This window comes from Triticum aestivum, chromosome 4A, assembly GCF_018294505.1.
Source record: "Triticum aestivum cultivar Chinese Spring chromosome 4A, IWGSC CS RefSeq v2.1, whole genome shotgun sequence".
NCBI classification, from domain to species: domain Eukaryota; kingdom Viridiplantae; phylum Streptophyta; class Magnoliopsida; order Poales; family Poaceae; genus Triticum; species Triticum aestivum.
In genome coordinates this window covers 706445171-706465643 of record NC_057803.1, presented here as the reverse complement: position 1 = coordinate 706465643, position 20473 = coordinate 706445171, and the positions used below count along the sequence as shown (strand labels likewise).

Sequence of the window (20473 nt, the reverse complement as noted above, 5' to 3'; positions counted from 1 at the left end):
CTTTGAACAACTCATTGTCATAAAAAACAACATATACTTATAATCTATAAACAACAATAGATTATAACAACAACACACATTTTAAAATAGCAACACATCATAAACAACAATATATTTAATAAACAACATCACTTTCTCGTAAACAACAACACATCAAAACATCAGCATATTGTCATATATTTTGAGTTCACAAATTCATGACAAAGTGAAGAGATAATATCGAGTTCATATGAATTTTATATGGGTACATGTGTCCATGGTTATGAGTTATATGATTCCATACCCGTACCCGCTCTACCCGATGGGTTTAACATTTTCATATTTATATACCCATGGATATTTTTTGTCCCATATCCTTATCCTAATAGGGTTTTTACCCGCAGGGTACGTGGGTAATGGGTACCCATTGCCATCCCTACAGGGGACACACTCGCGGGCTCTCGCGACCGCGTCGCCCCCGCGGACGACCGACCGCGCCGTGACCGTCTTCTCCAGCCCCCCTCCTTCCCTCCCTGCCGCCGTCATCGGCGCTCGCCGCCGGGCCTGGCCCGGGCGACATTGGCGGCGACGGCCCCCTCGCAATTCCCCTCTCGGCTCTCCTCTGGTGCTGGACGGAGCGGGCTGGGGGGTGTCCCTAGGCGGCGGTAATCCGGCGTGGCGGCGGGGTCCTGGCGCTGCGCGGGCGGATGGCTGGGCTGTGGCGTCGCCGTTGGCGGTGGGGTAGCGTGGCGGCGCGGTCTGGCGGCGCCCGCTCAGCCCAAATCTGGGCCCTTCAGACCCCATCTGGGCCCGGGAGGGCTAGCGGTGGGGTGCGGCTGCGGCGCGTCCTCCAGGAGGCGGGGGAGAGGCGAAGAGTGGCAGGGTGTTGGCGGCGCCATCCGGCTTGCTGTAGCGTGGCGGCTGGGCTTAGCGGGCCTGGCCGGGCCAGGGGTGGCCTGGCATGCCCTGCTGCCGCGTCCGTACGGCTACCGCGACGATGCCGGAGGTTCTGGCCTCCCGCACGACGGCGGTGGAGGTGGTTCCCTCCCGTTCGGCTTCGCTGTTGCTTCTCCCTCCGCGGGGCGCTTCTCTCCGGTCCTCTTGGCCTCGTGTTGGTGTCCGCAGTGAGGCGGCGTGGGTGGCGGCGCAACCGCGATGACGCATGGTGGTGGGCGGCGGTCTGGCTGGTCGGCTCCGGTCCGTTGGGCGGTGGGGATGGAGTGCGGGAGAAATCCTTGCCGGTTCTTCGGCTCCGATGCGGTGACACCTGCGGGTGCCACCATTCCTCCCTGGAGGGTGTCGGTGATATCCATCCCCCACCTCCCTCCGCGTGCCGGGGGAAACTCTAGGACATGTCCGGGCAACAGCGTCGGTCGGCGTCGCATTCCTTCTTGGAGGTGCTGCTTGGTACGCGGCGGTTCGGAGCCTCGGGTTGTGGTGGTTTGTTTCTGGAGGGCGTAGCGGTGACGGGTCATCCGCGCTTTGTCGAGCTGTCATTGTTGGCATTTGTTTCTTCTTCTTTTTCTTTTGGGCTTGTTGTGCCAGCGATCCTTGTATGGATGTTGGTTGCTTTGGAATACAAAGCGGGGGGAAACCCCTTTTCGGCAAACAGGCCAGCCCAAAGAAAAGTTACACGAATCACAAAGCAGAAATCAACGGCCCAAAAACTGACAGACTCAAAATTAATTTTCAAGCAACTTACATATAGCTAAAGTAAAAGAAAAACCGGCAAAAGGGCCCCGGCCCGAGCCTAGCGAGCACGCTCTTCTCTTTCTCTCGTCAACACATCACTTAGTGTGGTGGAGAGAACCCACTATATAAAGATGTCTCACACCTACTCAACCTTTGATGCGGTACTAAACTTTGGAACCACCACTTGCCATTTCATACACGACCCTCTTTGAGATTTCAGAAATTGTACATGGGCTAGGCCCATTATTTCTAACACTTACTTAACTGTACTTTTGGACTTGTTAATCTTAATTATTCCAATTGATGATGCCTTCGTGCTCTGCTCACATAAGTAGCGCCCTGCAATTTCACATATGACAACTTCCTTCATGCCCTTGTTGTGTTGTTGGTCATGCTTGTTGTTGTTGCACCTCATGAGCAATGAGTCACACCATTCTGAAGCATCTTGCTTACAGTGTGATTTATTCAACTGAAGTTCTGGCCATCACTCACTCCGCCTTCTTTATATATACATATCTAGACCATTTGCAATGATGCTCATAGTTGGTTGTCAGGTGAGAACGTGAGAATACATGAGGTGCCACATTCCTTGCTGAACTTTTGTTGTGTCTCGCCAATGAGCTAAGATTTTAGAAGAAACTGCAAGGAGATGTGGACCAACCACACGGTCTAACCCCCACTGGTGCACACTTAAAATTTCGGTAGTAAAACACACTGCTCCAAATGAGAGCATTCATACATCAGTTTGGGGATGATATATGCAAATGGAATGTAGCAAGCCGTAGCTGTTGGTGTATGGCATTTGAAGTGTATGAATGAGTGTGCAGAATCACGAGGCAACGCTCAATGGTTGGCGAAAAAGAGATACTAAGGATAGCTTATATAGTTGTTGTTGGCGATTTGCCTGTTCAGAGCGCAATTCACAATTTCTAGCGAACTACTGCAGAGTTCACAACTTTTCAATAGTAAAATGAGAGCAACCCGCATAAACCACTTTGGGCTCGATGTATGTAAATGTATCAGCAAACTCTTTGTGGGGAACCTGAAGTGCACGTGAGTGTGTAGCATGAAAAAGCATATTTATATACAATTTGTGAGAAAGAAGAATTAAATATCCAAGTAAGGAAGGTTGCTAGATGTTCTTATAATAGAATACTTTCAATTTCCCTTTAGTTACTTGAGTGGTTGTTAATTGGCAGATTTCGATTTTCTTGAGATCATGATTGCATTCAACCATCGCTTTCAAGCATGCATCTTTGTTCAGAGTCAGAAATAAAATGGAATCAGAACACTGCTTCATCCATCCTCCATGTTGTATATAATCTTTGTATCGTCTGAAATTTCGTGTTTTGATGGGAGTTTTTTCCTTTGTCTGCATCCCATGTTGTGTTCCATGGAGAGAAAAAAGTAAGAAATTCATGATGCATAATTGCTTCAGAATTCAGACAGATAACTGAAGAACTCACTCTACTTCTCGACAAATGGCAGAGTAAATTATCTAAACTATTATGTCAGTCACACTTTGCACTCTTGTAACCGAGGTGTAAAATGGCAGCATTGCATTGTACAACTTGCTTCTGAACTAAGCTTCCAAACAGCTTCCTAGCAGTGCTCACTCAAGAGCAGAGAAATGACAGAATGAAAAGCCACTGCATTAATCCTTCTGTTACCACACATTCCTAGCTACTCAGGCTGCTGGCCGCATAGGTACAAGTTGCCATTCTGTTCTGACTCCTCATGTTCGCTCAAGGAAGCAACTGGTGAGTAATCCTGCTTGGAGTCACCGGCGCCAGCCAAGCTTCAGGTTCAGGCTTATTGCTGCGCTTCCATTTAAGGAATCGAGTGATTGAGATTTTGCTTGTAGACGATCAACTCTTCTGATTATTGCCCAATTAACTAAATTTTGGCCTTGGTGACAGAATCTGGGTCACGCAGTTGGACCTGGCATCTTATAGAAGTAAAGATACTGGATATAGTGGTTATGGTGATATATAGGTGCATTATTTGGATGAAATGAAGGCATTTAGTTTGTCTCAGAGATAATAGAGCAGTCGGGGCTTGATTTATATGAGAAACAACAGAAGTACAGAACGCAGATTTGGCCAGGAACAACTTTGATGTTAGGGAGTTTAATTAGCTGAATTTTTGGACTTGCTATTATTCCAGCTGTTGTTGCCTTAGTGCTCACATAAGTTCTTTCTGAGAAATTAGTGCTCATATAAGTAGCGCACTGCAATTTCACATATGACGACTTCCTTCATGCACTTTGTTGCACCATGACCAGCTGGTCATGCTTGTTATTGTTACACCATATGAGCAATGAGTCACACCATTCTGAAGCATCACACTTACAGTGTGATTTATTCAACTAAAGTTTTGGCCTCACTCACTTTGCCTTGTTATATATCTGTAGACCATTTGCAGTGCTGGTGTGTCAGCTCACTCTTTCTTCTGGGGTTCGGGTGAGAAGTCATGAGGTGCCATATTCTTTGCTGAACTTTTGTTGTGTCTCGCCGACGAGTTGAGATTTTATTCAACTGAAGTTTCGGCCTCACTCAGTTTCCTTGTTATATATCTGTAGACCCTTTGCAGTGCTGTTGTGTCAGCTCACTCATTCTGTTGGCGTTCGGGTGAGAAGTAATGAGGTACCACATTCTTTGCCGAACTTTTGTTGTGTCTCGCCGACGAGCTGAGATTTTATTCAACTAAAGTTTCGACCTCACTCAGTTTGCCTTGTTATATATCTGTAGACCATTTGCAATGCTGTTGTATCAGCTCACTCATTCTGTTGGGGTTCGGGTGAGGAGTCATGAGGTGCCACATTCTTTGCCGAACTTTTGTTGTGTCTCGACGACGAGCTGAGATTTTAGAAGAAACTGCAAGAAGATGTGGGCCATTCAGGTCTTTGCCCGTCTAGTGCACACTTCAAATTTCAGTCATAAACACACACGGCTCCAAATGAGAGTAGTCATACAGCAGTTTGGTGCTCTCATTTTACTATTGAAAAGTTCGCTACCCGGGCTGCTGGCCGGCATAGGCACCTGATGTTGGCTCAATGAACCAACTGATGAGGCATCCTGCTTGTGGGCACCGGCGCCAACCTTCAGGTCCAGGCTCTTCATAGTGCTTCCATTAGAGCTATCGGATGCATTCTCCAGTAGAGTGATTGAGGTTGCTTGTGCACGGCCAACTCTTGTGATCATTTCTAGTGTCAATGGTTCAGCAAAAAAACTTATAGATAACATATGAAACACCAATTATTGAAAATATTATGGTCGTAAATAGTCACATAAGAACGCGGATCTAGTGAGGAACAACTTTGATGTTAGGGAATTTAATTAAGTGAATTTTCAGACCTGCTAATCTTGAATTTTCCAATTGATGTTGCCTCAGTGCTCTCATAAGTATCATCTGAAACGTGTGTGTTAGATTGGACATTTGTTCTTGTCTAATCCCATATGATGTTGTGTATCCTATCATCTGAAACGTGTGTGTTAGATTGGACATTTGTTCTTGTCTCCAAAGATTTGACGCACACTTGAAGACATGTTTGAATAATCGGCATATTTATCCCTTGATGAAACCGACTTACAAGTAACCCTAGGGACTCCCGGCGCAACTATAGAAAAAAGAGAATGCACCAGAGCATCACACCACTCCTCCATTGTGGTACCCACACTACACCGATCAAGACATTAAGGGCATAGACATGGTATGTTAGGAAACTAGATGATGCCCCGCGCGTTGCTGCGGGACTTCATAAGCATATGTTGTAAAACTATAAAGTTGAATCATGGATGTATCATATATTAGAAACAAATGGAACCGTAGGCACACTGATGGAATTTAGTTATGCTAATGGACAACACTATAACAGCTAGTTATAAGACTTATTACACCCATATACTGAAGGATCAGAAAACTATGTATGAGATAAAGTAGATGTATGTTTCTGAAAACACTAACAAAACAATATAAATTTATGGTGTTTATCTCTCTGGCGTGCCAAGTGCTTGTAGCTTAGTTGTTACCTTGCCGACAGAGGACATAGTAAATAAAAATGCTACAAACAAATTGCAATTTCTGATGCAGTGATGCATACATTTCTTGTCGACAGTGAGACCGTGTAACACATGTGTGACCTGTAATTAAAGTAAGAGGAGGTGGTCAGTGATCAAACAGAAAAATATCCTGTCCACGTAGATTAAATATTTCTGCAAAAACATACAGACCTGCCACTTGCTTGGATTGTGATCGAATACCTTGTCGACATAGACTAAAAAGTGCTGAAACCAATGGGAAAGACATGGGACTAAATTCCATATCGGGGCATGTGCAATTTAGGAGCAAAATCTCAAAATAACCAGATCATATAAAGCTCCTGCATCTGAGATACAATTCTGTAATTGAGCTTTGGATCGGCCAAGACATGAATTTTCCAAGACAACTAACTCATGCCAACCTGTAAAAACTGGATGAGCGAGGTATTAATCAATATATTATACGCTGCCAATAAGAGGATGTGGGGAGAACATGGATGTAAATAACAGATTCATCCGATTTGTGCCACCATCAAGGTCTTTGATTATTGGAAAGCGAAAACTGGCGGCTCACCAGCAGATTTGAAGATGGTACAGGAGAAAGGCGATGGAACTAGGTTGCAGAGGGTGCTGGGTGCAGCTCCTCGCCATCGAATCCATCGATGGCAGGGTCGTCGAAGCTCCTCACTGTTGAATCCGGTGGTGGCAGGGGTATGCAAGGTCGGATGATGCAGCGACAACCATCAGGTCAGCCAATAGTTGAATTTGTGTATGCAGGGATTCGTAGAAGGCCAAGGGATGGTCTGAAGTGGAAAAGATGCAAACATGATATGGGTGATAAATTACTGGGAAGAGTAGCAGAATGACGGGAGAAGATTAGTAGGATGGTCTCGACTCTCGGCTCCTATTAATATACAATCGTTGGTTTCAGTTTCAGAATACGAGGAGGGACCAACAGCTACAGAGATTAAAATCACACGATGCATTATGTCGAAAAAAATGAAAAAAATGTTGAGGTGGCAGATTTGCTTAGGTGGAAGGCTACATGTTGATTTTAGATATAGTAGATGACGTGGCATATCGCTGATGTGCATAGTGTGCATGATGAGAGAATAGGAAGTAGTGGGGAGCAACATCTTAAGAATGATAGATTCCAACAAGGTTTGCCCGGCTAGGGACGATGACGGCAGCGTGACTTCGGCTCGCTCCGATGCTTATGGTCAGTAGGTGGTCCACGGACATTTTTGTAATCTTTATTACCTTTATTGTTTTTTGTATTGCCATGATTGAAGATGAATAGATTGGTAGTTTCTCGAAAAAAAATTTCAACATAGTGGAGAAAGTCTGGGAACAGCTCAATGGCCCCGGCAACACACACTTTTCCCTTGATCGAGAGAATACCAGTTTCAACTGCGGTGATGCATTATGGGCCGGTGTCCTGCTGCGCTATAGCCTTGATCAGCGCGACCCATGCACTCAGATGGCCGACAGGCCTGGGCCGTATCCGCTGGGATAAAACTCGAAATTTTCAGACGACGCGAGACCCATGGCCCCGTTCATTCGGCTTCCCCCGCTATACTACCCAGGTCTCGAGCTCTCCCTCGGAAAAAAAACCTAGGTCTCGAGCGATGGCGCCGCCGCTGCCGCCGACGGCGAAATGCCCGACCACCGTGCTCGATCTCGACGACGACCTCCTCTGCGAGGTGTTCCTCCGCCTCCCCGGCCTCCCGAGCCTCGTCCGCGCCGCCCTCTCCTGCCGCACCTTCCACTCCGCGGTCCGTTCCTCCCCCGCCTTCCGCCGCAGCTTCCGGGCTCTCCACCCGTCTCCCTTCGTCGGCCTCTTCGTCCAGCGCCGAGGCTTCAAGCCCGAGGCCTCCTCTTTCCACGCCCACCACAGCCCCCCTGACCAGGACTTCGAGGCCGCTGCCCGCGGCGGCGATTTCTCCCTCACCGCCCTCCCACTCCCAGACGCCGACGGCAGCGAAGACGGCAATGAGGAGGAGGAGTACGAGGAGTACGAGGAAGAAGACGAGGAGGAGGAGGAGGAGGCCTCGCCCGTGTGGGAGATTGAGCGGTGCTGCGACGGCTACGTGGTTGTCTTCAACCGGAGGGCCAAGCAGATAGCTGCCTACAACCCTCTCACCCGGGCACTGCATCTCTACCCCTCACCGCCCCGCCTCTTCTCCGATGCCACTAGCTTCGAATTCCACATTATCTCCTCCCAAGAGGACCCCGGCGCACCACCCCGCGTGGTGTGTTTCGATTTCAACTTGTTTCAGGCGAAGGCGGTTGTCCACCTCATCTCGCCGGACAGCAGCATCAAGTCCAAGTGCCGCAAGTTCCCTGGCACCGGGAGCGGGGTCACCGGCAAGATGGTGAATGGGTCTGTCTATTGGACGCACGTGGGGAAACCCTACATCACAGTGCTCGACACCACGACACTGAAGTTCACTAAAATGGATCTGCCGCCGCTCTTGGCAGATCAGGAAGGCCGTAAGTGTGCTTTTGTGTTTGGTAATACCAAGGGTGGGAGGCCCTGTATCGTTTCCCCAGATTTGTGGGGTGGTTGCTCGCTTGATGTCTTTTTCTGGAGACCCGAGGATGAGCATTGTGACGATGGTCGCAATTACTGGTTGTACCAGACATTTCCCTTGAAAATGACTCGCCAGTTCGTTAAGTTCCCAAAAGGAGGTGATGAATTTATCATTGTGCGGCTTATGGATGTTACAGATGGAATCATGTACCTGCGTACTGAGTATGACGGGTGTACCGAGTCTCCTCAGTTGTTGCTATCCTTTTGCCTCGAAACAGCAGAGCTGAAACTGATATGTGAAGATTATCACAAGCCTGTCCATCCCTACATCATGGCGTGGCCTCCTTCTTTGGTACAAAATGACGAGGTGAGCCCATGCACACGCAGTTTCTTTTCATGAGAGCACTGCATTAGTAAATTGTTGTGGAAACCGGCTATCCACTCCTACTGTACATGATTTCCATTTTGCAAATCTGATTCATTTGAAATTACTCAACCATATAAAGTCTAATACTCTTTGATAGTGCTATATCTGATATGGACAGTTCACATTTCTATGCTCATAGTCTGCACATATGATATATTATACCCTTGTAGCACTGTATGTGGCTTGTTATGCTATTCTTTGTTTTCCCGGAAGAAAATATTATTCATCGTTACTGTTCTCATAAGCATATGTTCATATACTTATGTTGGGCTCAACATTCTGTTGGGTGCTTACCGCAGTGTATGTTCCATTGAGGTAACATCGGTGGATCTGTGTAATTTAATTTGAAGTAGAGACATTGTAGTATTTGTGCTGTTCACAATGCTTATATAGTACTCTGTAAATTCTTTAGGGTCCCTGTTCAAAAGATCAAGCTCTATCTACCGCAAGCTCTGAAGGATGTGATGTGAAGGCTGGAGGTGGCCAAACATTGCCTGCATCTGTTGCGAAAGCATAATAGGTAACGCCGTGGACTGAAGGTTATATATAAACTAGTTGAATGCCCGCTACAGGCAATAACACATATAATTTGTGTCTCGATGCTGATAATATAGGTGAATTAATCAAATGGATTATTAAATGACATATACATTCTTCCTCGTCTCTCCACCCAAATAGATATCTCAACATAGTTTCACCTATTTCTTCTATTTCTATGATTGTTCACGATGGATTGTGCAAACAAATTACTGCAGCATGTAGTTGCAATTAACATGTAATTAACGCCCTTGTAGACATAATGGGTCAGAGAAGGTCTACAAAATAGGGAATTCCTAATCCAGCAAAAAAAATGTCATCTACTGTGCAGGGATACTATTTCCCATTTCCGACCAGAAAATTGTTGATATTTTAACCTTGTGAGATTTGTGATAATATGAGTTAGACAAAACAATTTTAAAGAAGCATCTTTGTGTCGGTTAGCTAGAATAAACCAGTGTCAGTCGAATTAACTCGCTGCTGCTTCTTTTCTAATTCTTTCTCATGCCGCTGCCTTTTTCCTTCATCTACCCTATCAACTCGCCTAAGTCTCCCTGCCTAACAACCAGCCAGTGCCACCCACCTAAGTCTCCCCGCTTGGCTGCCCCTTGCCCGAGTCACTGTCTTAGCTGGCGTCGTCCATCCCTTCAAACCTATCACCATCTCCGATGCCTTCGACCTTCCGCTTAGCCGCACTCTAATCTGTAAACCCACTACCTCTTTTTCGTCCACCCTATTGAAGGGCCCACCTCTCCCTGCCTAACCGCCCGCCACCGCCACCCGCAGTTGACAAGTGCTCACTCACGCCACCTTGCCCTTTGCCTGCTCGAGTCACCATCGCTGGCACCTGCCACGGCGACCCATAGTTGACGAATGTTGACACACGCCGCCTCGCCCTTCCCCTATTCAAGTCACCGCCTCCATCACTGTCGTCAGCATGCCATCCCTCTAAACCCTACCATCTCCAATGACACTAACCTCCCGCACCCCTCACTCGAATCCTTTTATCCCGTGCCTCTCATGCGTCACCAGTGACATGGCAAGCGGCAATTTTTTTTACCTCTAGCAAGGTCATGATGAATCGTTGTATGCCGCAGCCTACCGTTTTAGGCTCAGTGCTAAGTGTGCATTGCACACACAAAAATACTAATCATGTCCATTCCTGCATAAAAAATACAAATAAATGTTCTCATTGAGATCAAAGCATGTTTCAGACTCATCTTGATAAACATCAGTGTGTCCAAGCTTACTAAGCTCCAAACATATCGTGATAAACCATGTTAACAACCGAGGCTTTTATTTAGAGAGCTAAAGATAAAAAATTTACACACAGTATTCTTTACTCAAGAAATCTTGAACTGACTATCGAGGATTTATTTAGCTGCATCCCATGCAGTGAGAAACTACAGATTGCCAAACAGCTTTTGCTTGTACTAATCTTCAACTACAGTATGATAAACCACAACTTTGACTATTGTATGATAAGCGACACTGCAACAGTAACTAACCATCCTCCATCGCCTCTCATATTTCTCACAACACCATCCAATCCTTGATGCTCAAAACCAACCTTCATTGTTCTGCTCAGAGGAAAAGGAGACCGAAAAGGATATCCTAATTTTATTGTATGAAAACGAAACTAAGCTAGTAACAAAAGCAAACCTTCTCCCATTCACTTTAGTTAAATCCAAATGGCCATGTTGTGCTTGGAGGTCAAGCTAGAGAAGATATCAATATGATATTGAAGGGGCATGATTGAGAAAAGGTCTCTAAACTAAAGGTAGCACACAAACAAAGATAAGCATCAGGTTGGCCTTCACACAGAGCATTGTCAGATTATTTGATTAATCTACAGATGTCTGCTACAACAATTCGAAGTCATTTAGGAAAAAAAATACATAAAACCAGATCGAGGAAAAAAAGCGAACACATCTTCAAATTAGAAAAAAAAACATTATCTACAGATAGTTTCTAGCATGATACACGGTCAAACCATAAATTAGATCACCAAACTACAATCCATATGCTACGTATTTTAGAACAACCTCTTATTTATATTTATAGGTGCATTAATATTCCAAACTATGAACCTACTTTAGAGCTCTTGCAACACAGTTCGTAGTTGTAAGTATATTATGGGCAATATGATTCTCCCCATTCCTTATGCAGCAAAAATCACGTGGTAGAGTCTCGCAGTGTCTTGGGCAAGAAGATTAACTTCCGGACAAGAAAATGATGCGCGTATGTGTCAAATTCTTGCTAGTATAAAGAAGAGCTAGGACGTTACCTTGGTGTTTTTTTTCAGGAATGTTACTTTGGTTTACACAAGCAAGTAATCATACGCGAGCCTCACTGTATAAGTTAAGCTTGTTTAAATGTATGAACTTCATCATGAAACTATTATCAAGAAGTAATGATCATATTATGTCGATATATCTGTAAAAAGGCAAAGTTAACTACTACAGCGTGACAAGGGGCTGTTTAAACCTCCTCTGATCATGTTCTGAAAGAGGTTGCCTAAAATAATAGTGCAGATTTTTGGAAGCAAAATAAGTTAGGTTGCCTAAGGGCATCTCCAGCCGCGCCCCCAACAGGCCCTCCCCAGGCGATTTTGCCGCGCCGGCGCCAAAAAAAGGCCTCAGTCGCGCCCCCAGAAGCCCGTTTTTCGCCGGCTCGGGCCAAAACTGGTGCCGGCGGACCCAGGCCAAACCCGGCGCCCTGGGGGGCGCTTGGGGAGCGGCACAAGCCAAAAAGGCGCGTGGGCCCGCCTTGGAGGCGACCCGAGGGCCTTTTCCCGCCGTTTCTTGATGCTTTTCCCTCGCATCTCTCCCGCCCGCTCGCCTTCCTCCCGCCATTCTCTCCCTTTCTCCCGCCAAACCCCCTCCTGCTCGCCGCGAAGAAGTACGCCATGCCGCGCGCGGCCGCAACCGCGACTGGCGCCGTGGCCCAGCCGAAGCAGAGGAAGCCGAGGGCGCCGCCATCGAAGCCACCGGGCCTGTCGAACGCCGAGTGGAGGGTGGAAGTTCAGCGGCGCGAAGCAGTCACCGCCGACAGGCGGAACAGGGCCATAGCCAAGAAGGCCCGCGACAACGCGGCGCGCGCGGCGGCGTCTTCCTCATCGGTCGACCAGGCGGGGATGAATCCACCCGTCCTCAGCCACGCCCAGTACGCGCCCTGGGGACAGCAAGGCGCCGGATCTCCATGGGGTTCATCGTCGCCCGGCTACGCCAACGGCGACGTGCACGATGGGTTCAACCCAAACGTGACCTTCTCTCATGGTCACCCCGCTACGCGCACGCCCTGGCCCGCCTTCGTCGGCGTGCAGTACCCTCCATACAACTACTCGCTGCCCGCCGCCTACGCGTCCACACCGACGCCCCATCTCTACCGTGGACCGCTACCCTTCTCGCACCTCGGCGACGCCGACGACACGGAAGCCGACATGGACGACATCATCGCGACAGCATCGACCGCGGCCGCCGCGTCTCCCGGGTTCGCCACCCAGGAGGAGGTAGTGGACCTCAGCGGCGACATGGAGGCCAAGCTCGGCTACGTCTACGGCGACGACGCGCAGGAATCCGAGGAGGAGGAGGAGGACGAGGAGGAGGAGGAGCCGGCTCCTTTCCGACGAAGGGGCGCCAGAAGAAGAAGAAGCGGGCGGCTAGGTCAGGCGAACCGCGCATCAAGTGGACGTCCAAGGAGGAGGAATGCCTCGCCGAAGCATGGAAAGTCGTCTGCCTCGACCCGACCACCGGCGCGAACCAGAGCTTGGAGACGTACTGGGACCGCATCAAGGCCGAGTTCGACGAGCGGAAGCTCGTCGACCCCTACTTCAAAGGCGTCTACATGCAGCGCGACTCCAAGGCGATGGCGAACCATTGGGGGCGTATCCAGTTGGCGTGCAACAAATGGCATGGAATCGTCGAGGAGGTCGCGGCTCGCCCGGAGAGCGGCGCCAGCGTTGAGGATCAGGTACGCACGCTGTTCGCCCGCATATCTTCGTCCCCTACGCCCGCCGCCCGCCAACTGTTCGTCCCTCAGCGCAGCTGCTGCGTATGTTCGCCATGTATCGGGGCGACAACCAAGATGCCAACTTCAAGCACCTTCACGTCTACAAGCGCATTGACAAGTGCGAGAAGTGGGCGGAAGTCCGACGTGCCCTCGACAAGGCCAAGGAGACATACAAGCCGGACGCGACGACTCCGGGCGCGTCAGAGGGGCGGCCAGACGGGCACAAATTGGCAAAGAAGGGGAAAAGCGCCGACGCGGCAACCGCGCGAGTGCAGGAGTCCATTGAGCATTGCCTCGCCTACGCCCAGGCCCGGGCCGTCCTACGCGAAGAGAAGACCGAGGCGCGGTGGTCGTCGCTAATGAAGAACAATGCCATCAAGCTCGACCTGCTCCGGACGAACGTCGCCGCGAAGAAGAGGAACACCGACATGGCTTTTCTCATGGGCGGGGCGGACATGCTCCAGAGCAACGACGAGAAGCTCAAGGCGTGGTACCTGGTGCAGCGCGGCCTCATCCTGAACGAGCTGCCGACGGCAAGGCCGACGACGCCCACGACGCCCACGACCACACGGACGCCAAGCCCGAACGACGCCTCTACATCGCCGCCCAGCAGTGCCGAAGCCGCGCCGACGCAGCCCAGCACCGAAGCAGCTCCGACACCGACGAGCCCGCGCACGCCGACTCCGCCAACGCCTGGAGCCGACCCCGCCGAGTGAATCGTTGCGCACGCGAACTTGCGGCGGCGGCGCTCTGTTTTTTGTAACGCCAGACTACGTCCGATCGCCGGATTTACGGCGTCTTTTGAGAGCGGGAACGACCAAGTTTAAATTTCCCGCATCCTGGAGCCGGCGCGTGGGGGCGTGACTGGGAGCTAGGTCGCCCCCAGGGGCCGAACTAACGCCGGCACGCCCCCAGGCTGCTCTATTTAGGCGCCCTGGGGGGCCGAACGGCTGGAGATGCCCTAAGATAGTAAGACCACTTACATCAAAATTCCCCCGGCAGATGCCTCATAGACTAGTCACCAGTATCATATTAGGGACCAGCGACGTTACACATACCTAAGGTAGTAGGTAGATCAAAGTGAGCACACATATTCAGAATGGAAGAATATCTCGAAAATTCAGAACGCAAGAAGATCTCCAAGAATAGATATGCTGATGTTCAAGTGTTCAGCTTAAGATATGTTTACTTGCCAATCCAAGCAGATGAGGTGGAACGGGAGTTTGAAGATCGCAACCTGAACGAAATAACTAAGAAAATCAGGTGAATAAACCCAACACATAATACATGATTTAAAACATCAATTATATTGTTAGGTTTAATCTTGTTACAAATTTATGTTTAGATTATTTTTAATGCACTGTCACGTTAGATTTGTTTCAGCTAGAGTCCTAGTCATGTAAGAGTGGTTTGCATGCATCCTGATTGTACTGCATGTAAACTAGATGGGCCAGACATGAGCTATGTTCACGCTGCGGCCAGGTCGTAGTTGTTAGGATTTTTATCGAGTCTTCCGGTACGGTCCATTGTACGTGGAATGGCACGCACTCTAAGTGGATCGTGGCGGAATTAGCGCTATTAGTTGATGGAATAAAAGGAAAGCAAAACAGAAACGACGCAAGGCTACGCGTCGCCAAACTCCCGTCTCTCTATGTGTCTTCGTCTACCTCTATCCAGTAGCGTTCATCAGAGAAATTCGGAGAGAGAGACCAGATCACGCCACAACACCAACAAATTACGTACAATGTTTGTGGCAAGTTAAAACCACAATTAGCAAACCATGATCCCTAATGTGATGATCAGAAGGGAGCGGCAACCAGGCTGTTAAGGAGAAGTTGATACCATCGCCGGTGGGAAGACGACCGAGAGCGACGAGTCCCGGGCAGCGCGGGGACTCGACGACAGTGGACGCTCTTTGCGTGTACCTTGTCGCGGTGCTGTTCCTCCATCGCCGCGGTCCTGTCCCTCCCCTCCCTGCCTCCCCAAGGCCTCTACGCTGCTTAACTGCACCCTCCTGGCTAAATCTGATCTGAGGGCGAACACCATGCTGCGTGCACTCTGCCGGGGACAAGGCGCCTCTCCACGTGGTTGGGTTTTCTTCTGTTAGAGGGGAGAGAGAGGATTTGATGGAATAGTTCGTTGTATTGCTTGAGCCTCGTGGGCATATATATAGGAGTACAATGATCAATTTGGAGTACAAGACAAGCCAGAACTAATCCTAGTCTATCTAGTCTTTCCTAATAATCAATATATTCAACATCCCCCCGCAGTCACAACGGGAGCGACGCAGACGGTGAGACTGGAGAAGAATCCGAAGGCAAGCCGACGGACATCCCCCCACAGTCGTAACGGTCGATGCATCACAGAGTTGTGGCTGGAGTGAAAACCGACGAGGTTGCTCAAGCAGGAGGTAGCCCTTTGTGCCGTTTGTCGATGTAGCCGAGAGCGTGGGTGGTGGAGCCGTGATCGAGGTAGCCATGCGAAGAACGCCGTGGTCGATGTCGAGTCGGGGTAGCCGGTGTCGAGGAAGTCGCCATGGAGCCGTGGGCACAAGGAGGCGCCGAGTTAGTCGTGGGCGCAGTGATGTCGAAGTAGTGGTGCGCTAGGAAGTAGATGATGTTGACAACGCGGCGCGCCGGGGTTGCCAACCCCGGGGACACATCGTAGACGAAGGCACGTGTCGGTGTTGCCAGCACCGGGCATGCGTAGATGGACGAAGACGAAGTTGACGAAGCGCCGCACCAGGCTTGCCGGGCCCGGGGACACGTCGTGGACGAAGGCACGCGATGGTGTTGCCAGCACCGGGCATGCGTAGACAGGGACCTGCACGAGTTGTACGCCATGTCGAGGAAGTCGGAGAGGCCAGCAGAGAAGGACTCAACGACGGTTGCGGCGCCAATTGGCACGGGGCCAATGTCGCCCGCGGTTGTCGGAGTAGATGAAGCGGTCGAGGTAGATGACGGTGATGCTGGCGACGGGCTGGTGCTGGGCGAAGACGAAGGAGGTGGACGGGCGGCTTCGGCGGCTACGGGGGTAGCGGCGGCGACGGCCAAAGAAGAGCGGCGACGGCGGCCTGACGGCGGCGACGACGGCTAGGTTAGGAGCGCGGCGGCGGTGCTCGAAGTAGGCGAAGAACCCAACAGCGTGACGAAGACCGGCGCGGACGATGGCGTTCCCGCGCCCTGGGAGACGGCGCATCGCATACCACGGGAGGTCGATGCGCGGTGACGGCAGAGTGGACCACGGGCCGCGGCGCTACGGCTCGTAGGGGTGACGCAGCGGCGGCGGGCAGGTCCGAGCGACGGCAGGAAGACCTCAGGGCGGCGACGGGGACCGCGGGCCGCGACGCGACAGCCCGAAGAGGCGGCGTGACGGCGGAGCGCGGGTCGGTGCAACCGCGGGGACAGCCTCGGGACGTCGGCGTGGACCGCATCCACGCTCACTACAGCCCGACGGGGCGACGCAACGGCGGCGCGAGGGTCGGTGTAGCCATGGGGACGGCCTGGAGCGGACGGCCCAGGGGCGGCGGTGGACCGCGGGCCACGACACTATGGCCCGAAGGGGCGACGCAGCGGTGATGCAGGTCGATGTAGCCGGGAGGAGAACCACGGGGCGGCGGCGCTGCGGCCCGACTGGGCGATGCAGCGGCAGCCCGTTGCTCGATCGGTGGAGGGGCGCGCTGAACTCGGGACAATCTTCAGGGGACCTGCGGAGGCGCGCGCAACCGACGGGCCAGGTTGGTCGCGCGGCGTAGATGAGGCGGATCGCGGCAGCAAGTGGGTGATCAAGCCAATCGCGCGCGAGGACGGGGACGCCGCTCGATGGAGGCGTGGTGGCCTCGGAGTCCTGGATGAGGCCGGCGATGACGGACAGCGTGGGACGTCAACACCAGCACCCGGGCTGCCAAAGCAGCACCGGCGCCCGGGCAGCGAGGCCCGAGCGACCAACGGAGCAGCGGCGCCCGAGTTGAGGCAGCCGACGAGCCTGATGGAGCCGAGGACAAGGCCGGCGAGGTAGACCGCCGAGCCGCCGTGCAGACGCGGCGGAGGCGGGTGACGTGGATCGATGGGCGGGGGCGCGAAGCCGCCGGGTCGTGGCGATGTAGGTTTCTCGGTCGGAGCAGGGCGGTGACAGCCGGCGCAAGGCGACGGGCAGACCGACGAGCGGACGACGGCTGGCCCTGACGGGCCGCCTCGTCGCGCGTGGCTGCCGGGTCGGAGGAGAGGCCGGCTGGTCGCGCCGGGGTCGAAGTAGAGGCGCTCGGTGTCGACGGCGGCGACGAGCGACGCAAACCGATCAAGCATAGATCGGAAAACCAAAAAGAAAAACGCCGATCAAAACGACTGGCGAGAGAGCGAAAAAATCCGGAGCAAGGGCTCGGGAAAAAGACTCTCTAGGGCAGACGGTCAACACGACCGGCGGACGAACCCTAGGTACGGGCGGCGCGGCCCCCGGCGGCGGTCATGGAGGCCGACCGCCTAAGGGGCGGCGCGCAGGTGCGGAAGCGGCGGCGGCTAGCGGCCCCAGGCGGCGGTCATGAAGGCCGACTGTCCCAGGGGCGGCGCGCAGGTGCGGAAGCGGCGGCGGCTAGGGTTTAGGATCGACTTGCGATAGATACCATATTAGAGGGGAGAGGAGGATTTGGTGGAATAGTTTGTTGTATTGCTTGAGCCTCGTGGGCATATATATAGGAGTACAATGATCAACTTGGAATACAAAACAAGCCAGAACTAATTCTAGTCTATCTAGTCTTTCCTACTAGTAATCAATATATATACTCAACATCTCCTATCTCTTTCTCTTCCATCACCGGCGCAAGGGACAATACGACCAAATTCTGCCTTGGTTGGTCAATCACCACAGTAGTTGGGCTCCGTCCCTTTGCACACCGACCTCGGACAGCGCCACGAGCGCCTCTTCCTCTGTAGCCGCTTAGGCCAGCACCGCCGCCGCGCTCCTTCTCTGGATGGAAGGGACGGAATGGGAAGCAACCCTCCTCAAAGGAAAGGAAGATATGGATACCTATGAATGAAAAATCTGGATGGGAGCAATCGTGGGAAGGATATATATAGAGAAACTCGAAATACGAGGAGATGAGTTTCCTTTTATTTCCTCCGTGTGAAGGAGATGAAACGATGCGAACGTACTCCCTCCGTCCGAAAATACTTGTCATCAAAATGGACAAAAAGGGATGTATCTAGAACTAAAATACATTTAGATACATCCCCTTTTATTCAAATTGATGACAAGTATTTCCGAACGGAGGGAGTACCACCCGACCATCACCAACGATTAAAGGAAAGTTGTGAACGTGATGCGGAAGAAAGGAAAACGTTATGAATATAGGTTGATTAGATTACATAGTTACATTAGGAAAGTGTGGTCAGAGATAGATTAGGAAAGCGTGGCCAGAGATAGGAAAGGGTGGTGAGGGATTGATGGTTTTTTTCCCTGGTTATTTGCCCACCAGTTTTGCAGCGGAGATGAAAAAAATCGGTGGGGAGGCTAACAAGACGAAACGACAATGGACTCTCCCAGGAGTAGAGATTTGCCCACCGGTTTTGCAGCGGAGATGAAAAAAATCGGTGGGGAGGCATCGTTCGGTGGGGAGGCTAACGATACGAAACGACAACGGACTCTCCCATTAGGAGTAGAGATTTGCCCACCGGTTTTGCAGCGGAGATGAAAAAAATCAATGAGGAGGCATCGTTCGGTGGGAGGCTAACAAGACGAAACGACAACAGACTCTCCCATTTTTTATTTTTTTTAGCATCAGTACAGACACAAGCGCTCATATACACGTGCATACACCCTACCCCTATGAGCACCTCCGAGAGACTGAGCCGGCATATCATCTTGAGATTTACGAAGCCACCGTAGGCGCCTCGTTGTCGACGGGAACGTCTCCTCCCACTGAAAGCGCATTGCCGGAAATCCTAAAATAAATCCAGGAATAATGTGAGCACCAGGATTTGAATCTTGGTGGGTTGGGGATACCACTGTCCACCTAACCATCTCAACCACAGGTTGATTCGCAACAGACAGACTCTCCCATTAGGAGTAGAGATTCAGAAGGTCGATGGTTTGCATTTGTTACGATAGTATAATTGTTGATTCCGTTGGCCTGCTAGTTTTCTATAACCTTGCATCTCCAAACTTTGAAGAATTCACCTGAGATGATCTTTTTGTGTCTTTGCCTTTTAACATTTGGATGGTACATGTTGGATGCATGAAAGCCAGCCGTTCCTAGATTTTTAATTAGCCTCATATTTACATGTGTTACGATCAGATGGTAGACTTGACTTAGACTTGCAATGCGCTATACTGATGAATGATGTGCACTTGTTTATCTTGTTTTTGTAGGATTACTGGGAGACCTGGTGAGATGGATGGTGGTGGTGTCTGTTGCCGATGCTGATACATGGTGATTCAAGGTCTCTTGAAAGCCCGATGGCCTTGAATTAACTTAATGTGCCTTTTGCGTATGCAGTATTCTGGAACTTTATACCTACTTGAACCTCCTTGAACCATTATTCTGGTTTTCGATTGCTTGTTACTCCCTCCGTTCGGAATTACTTATCTCGAAAATGGATGTATCTAGAACTAAAATACATCTAGATACATCCATTTCCGTGATAAGTAATTCCGAATGGAGGGAGTACTTACGATGGCTAATGATCAGGTTATGAACAACATGGTAATTCGAAGTTGTAAGCCTTGTTGCTGCTGGTTTGGTGCATACCGTATTGCTGGGTTAATATATATAGTATTACAGCTGCTAGTTAATTCTTGTTTAGGAATTTTTTTGCCAACGATCTGCATGCATGAATCTTGTGTGGTTATTTTGCCTGCTGCTAGCTGGTGCCGTCTATCCTCAGACCTGCAAATCAATGCAGCAAAAAAGCCCAAGCTGAGCCTAAGCCTCGTATTGTGTAGCACTATATGAAGCTCGCTAGTCTGCTTCGACTCAAATCCACCCTCATCGATTCATTTTCTCATATGATAGGTATGGTTGGCGGCTTATCGCAATGATCTCAGCATCATGTGCTAAGTATTCTTTTCAAAAGCGATGTTCACCAGTTCAATAAATATAATACATTCAGTTCAACGATCTTCATCCTCTGCTACATCACCGTTGACCTCCGACTTCATAGCCAATCCGTCAGAGAAAATTAAAAGCATCATACTTGTTAGTGTGAAGTCCGAGGTCAACGGTGATGTCGCAGAGGATGGATAGACAATCGTCCTTGAGGT

The 20473-nt window shown here is 50.5% G+C and overlaps 1 protein-coding gene across 1 annotated transcript; it reads left to right on the top strand.

Annotated features, from left to right (window-relative positions):
- Positions 1–7271: 7271 nt before the first annotated feature.
- LOC123083261 (uncharacterized) lies at positions 7272–19977 on the top strand. The gene is made up of 3 exons (XM_044505342.1): positions 7272–8611; positions 9084–9191; positions 19583–19977. Exons 1-2 carry the CDS (start codon positions 7340–7342, stop codon positions 9186–9188), a joined length of 1377 nt encoding a protein of 458 aa, XP_044361277.1. The 5' UTR covers positions 7272–7339; the 3' UTR covers positions 9189–9191; positions 19583–19977.
- The last annotated feature ends 496 nt before the right edge of the window (positions 19978–20473 follow it).

Coding starts and splice junctions, on each gene's coding strand:
- LOC123083261 (XM_044505342.1), top strand. CDS start 7,340: ATGGCGCCGCCGCTGCCGCCGACGGCGAAATGCCCGACCACCGTGCTC. Junction 8,612..9,083: donor CTTTGGTACAAAATGACGAG/GTGAGCCCATGC, acceptor TAAATTCTTTAG/GGTCCCTGTTCAAAAGATCA.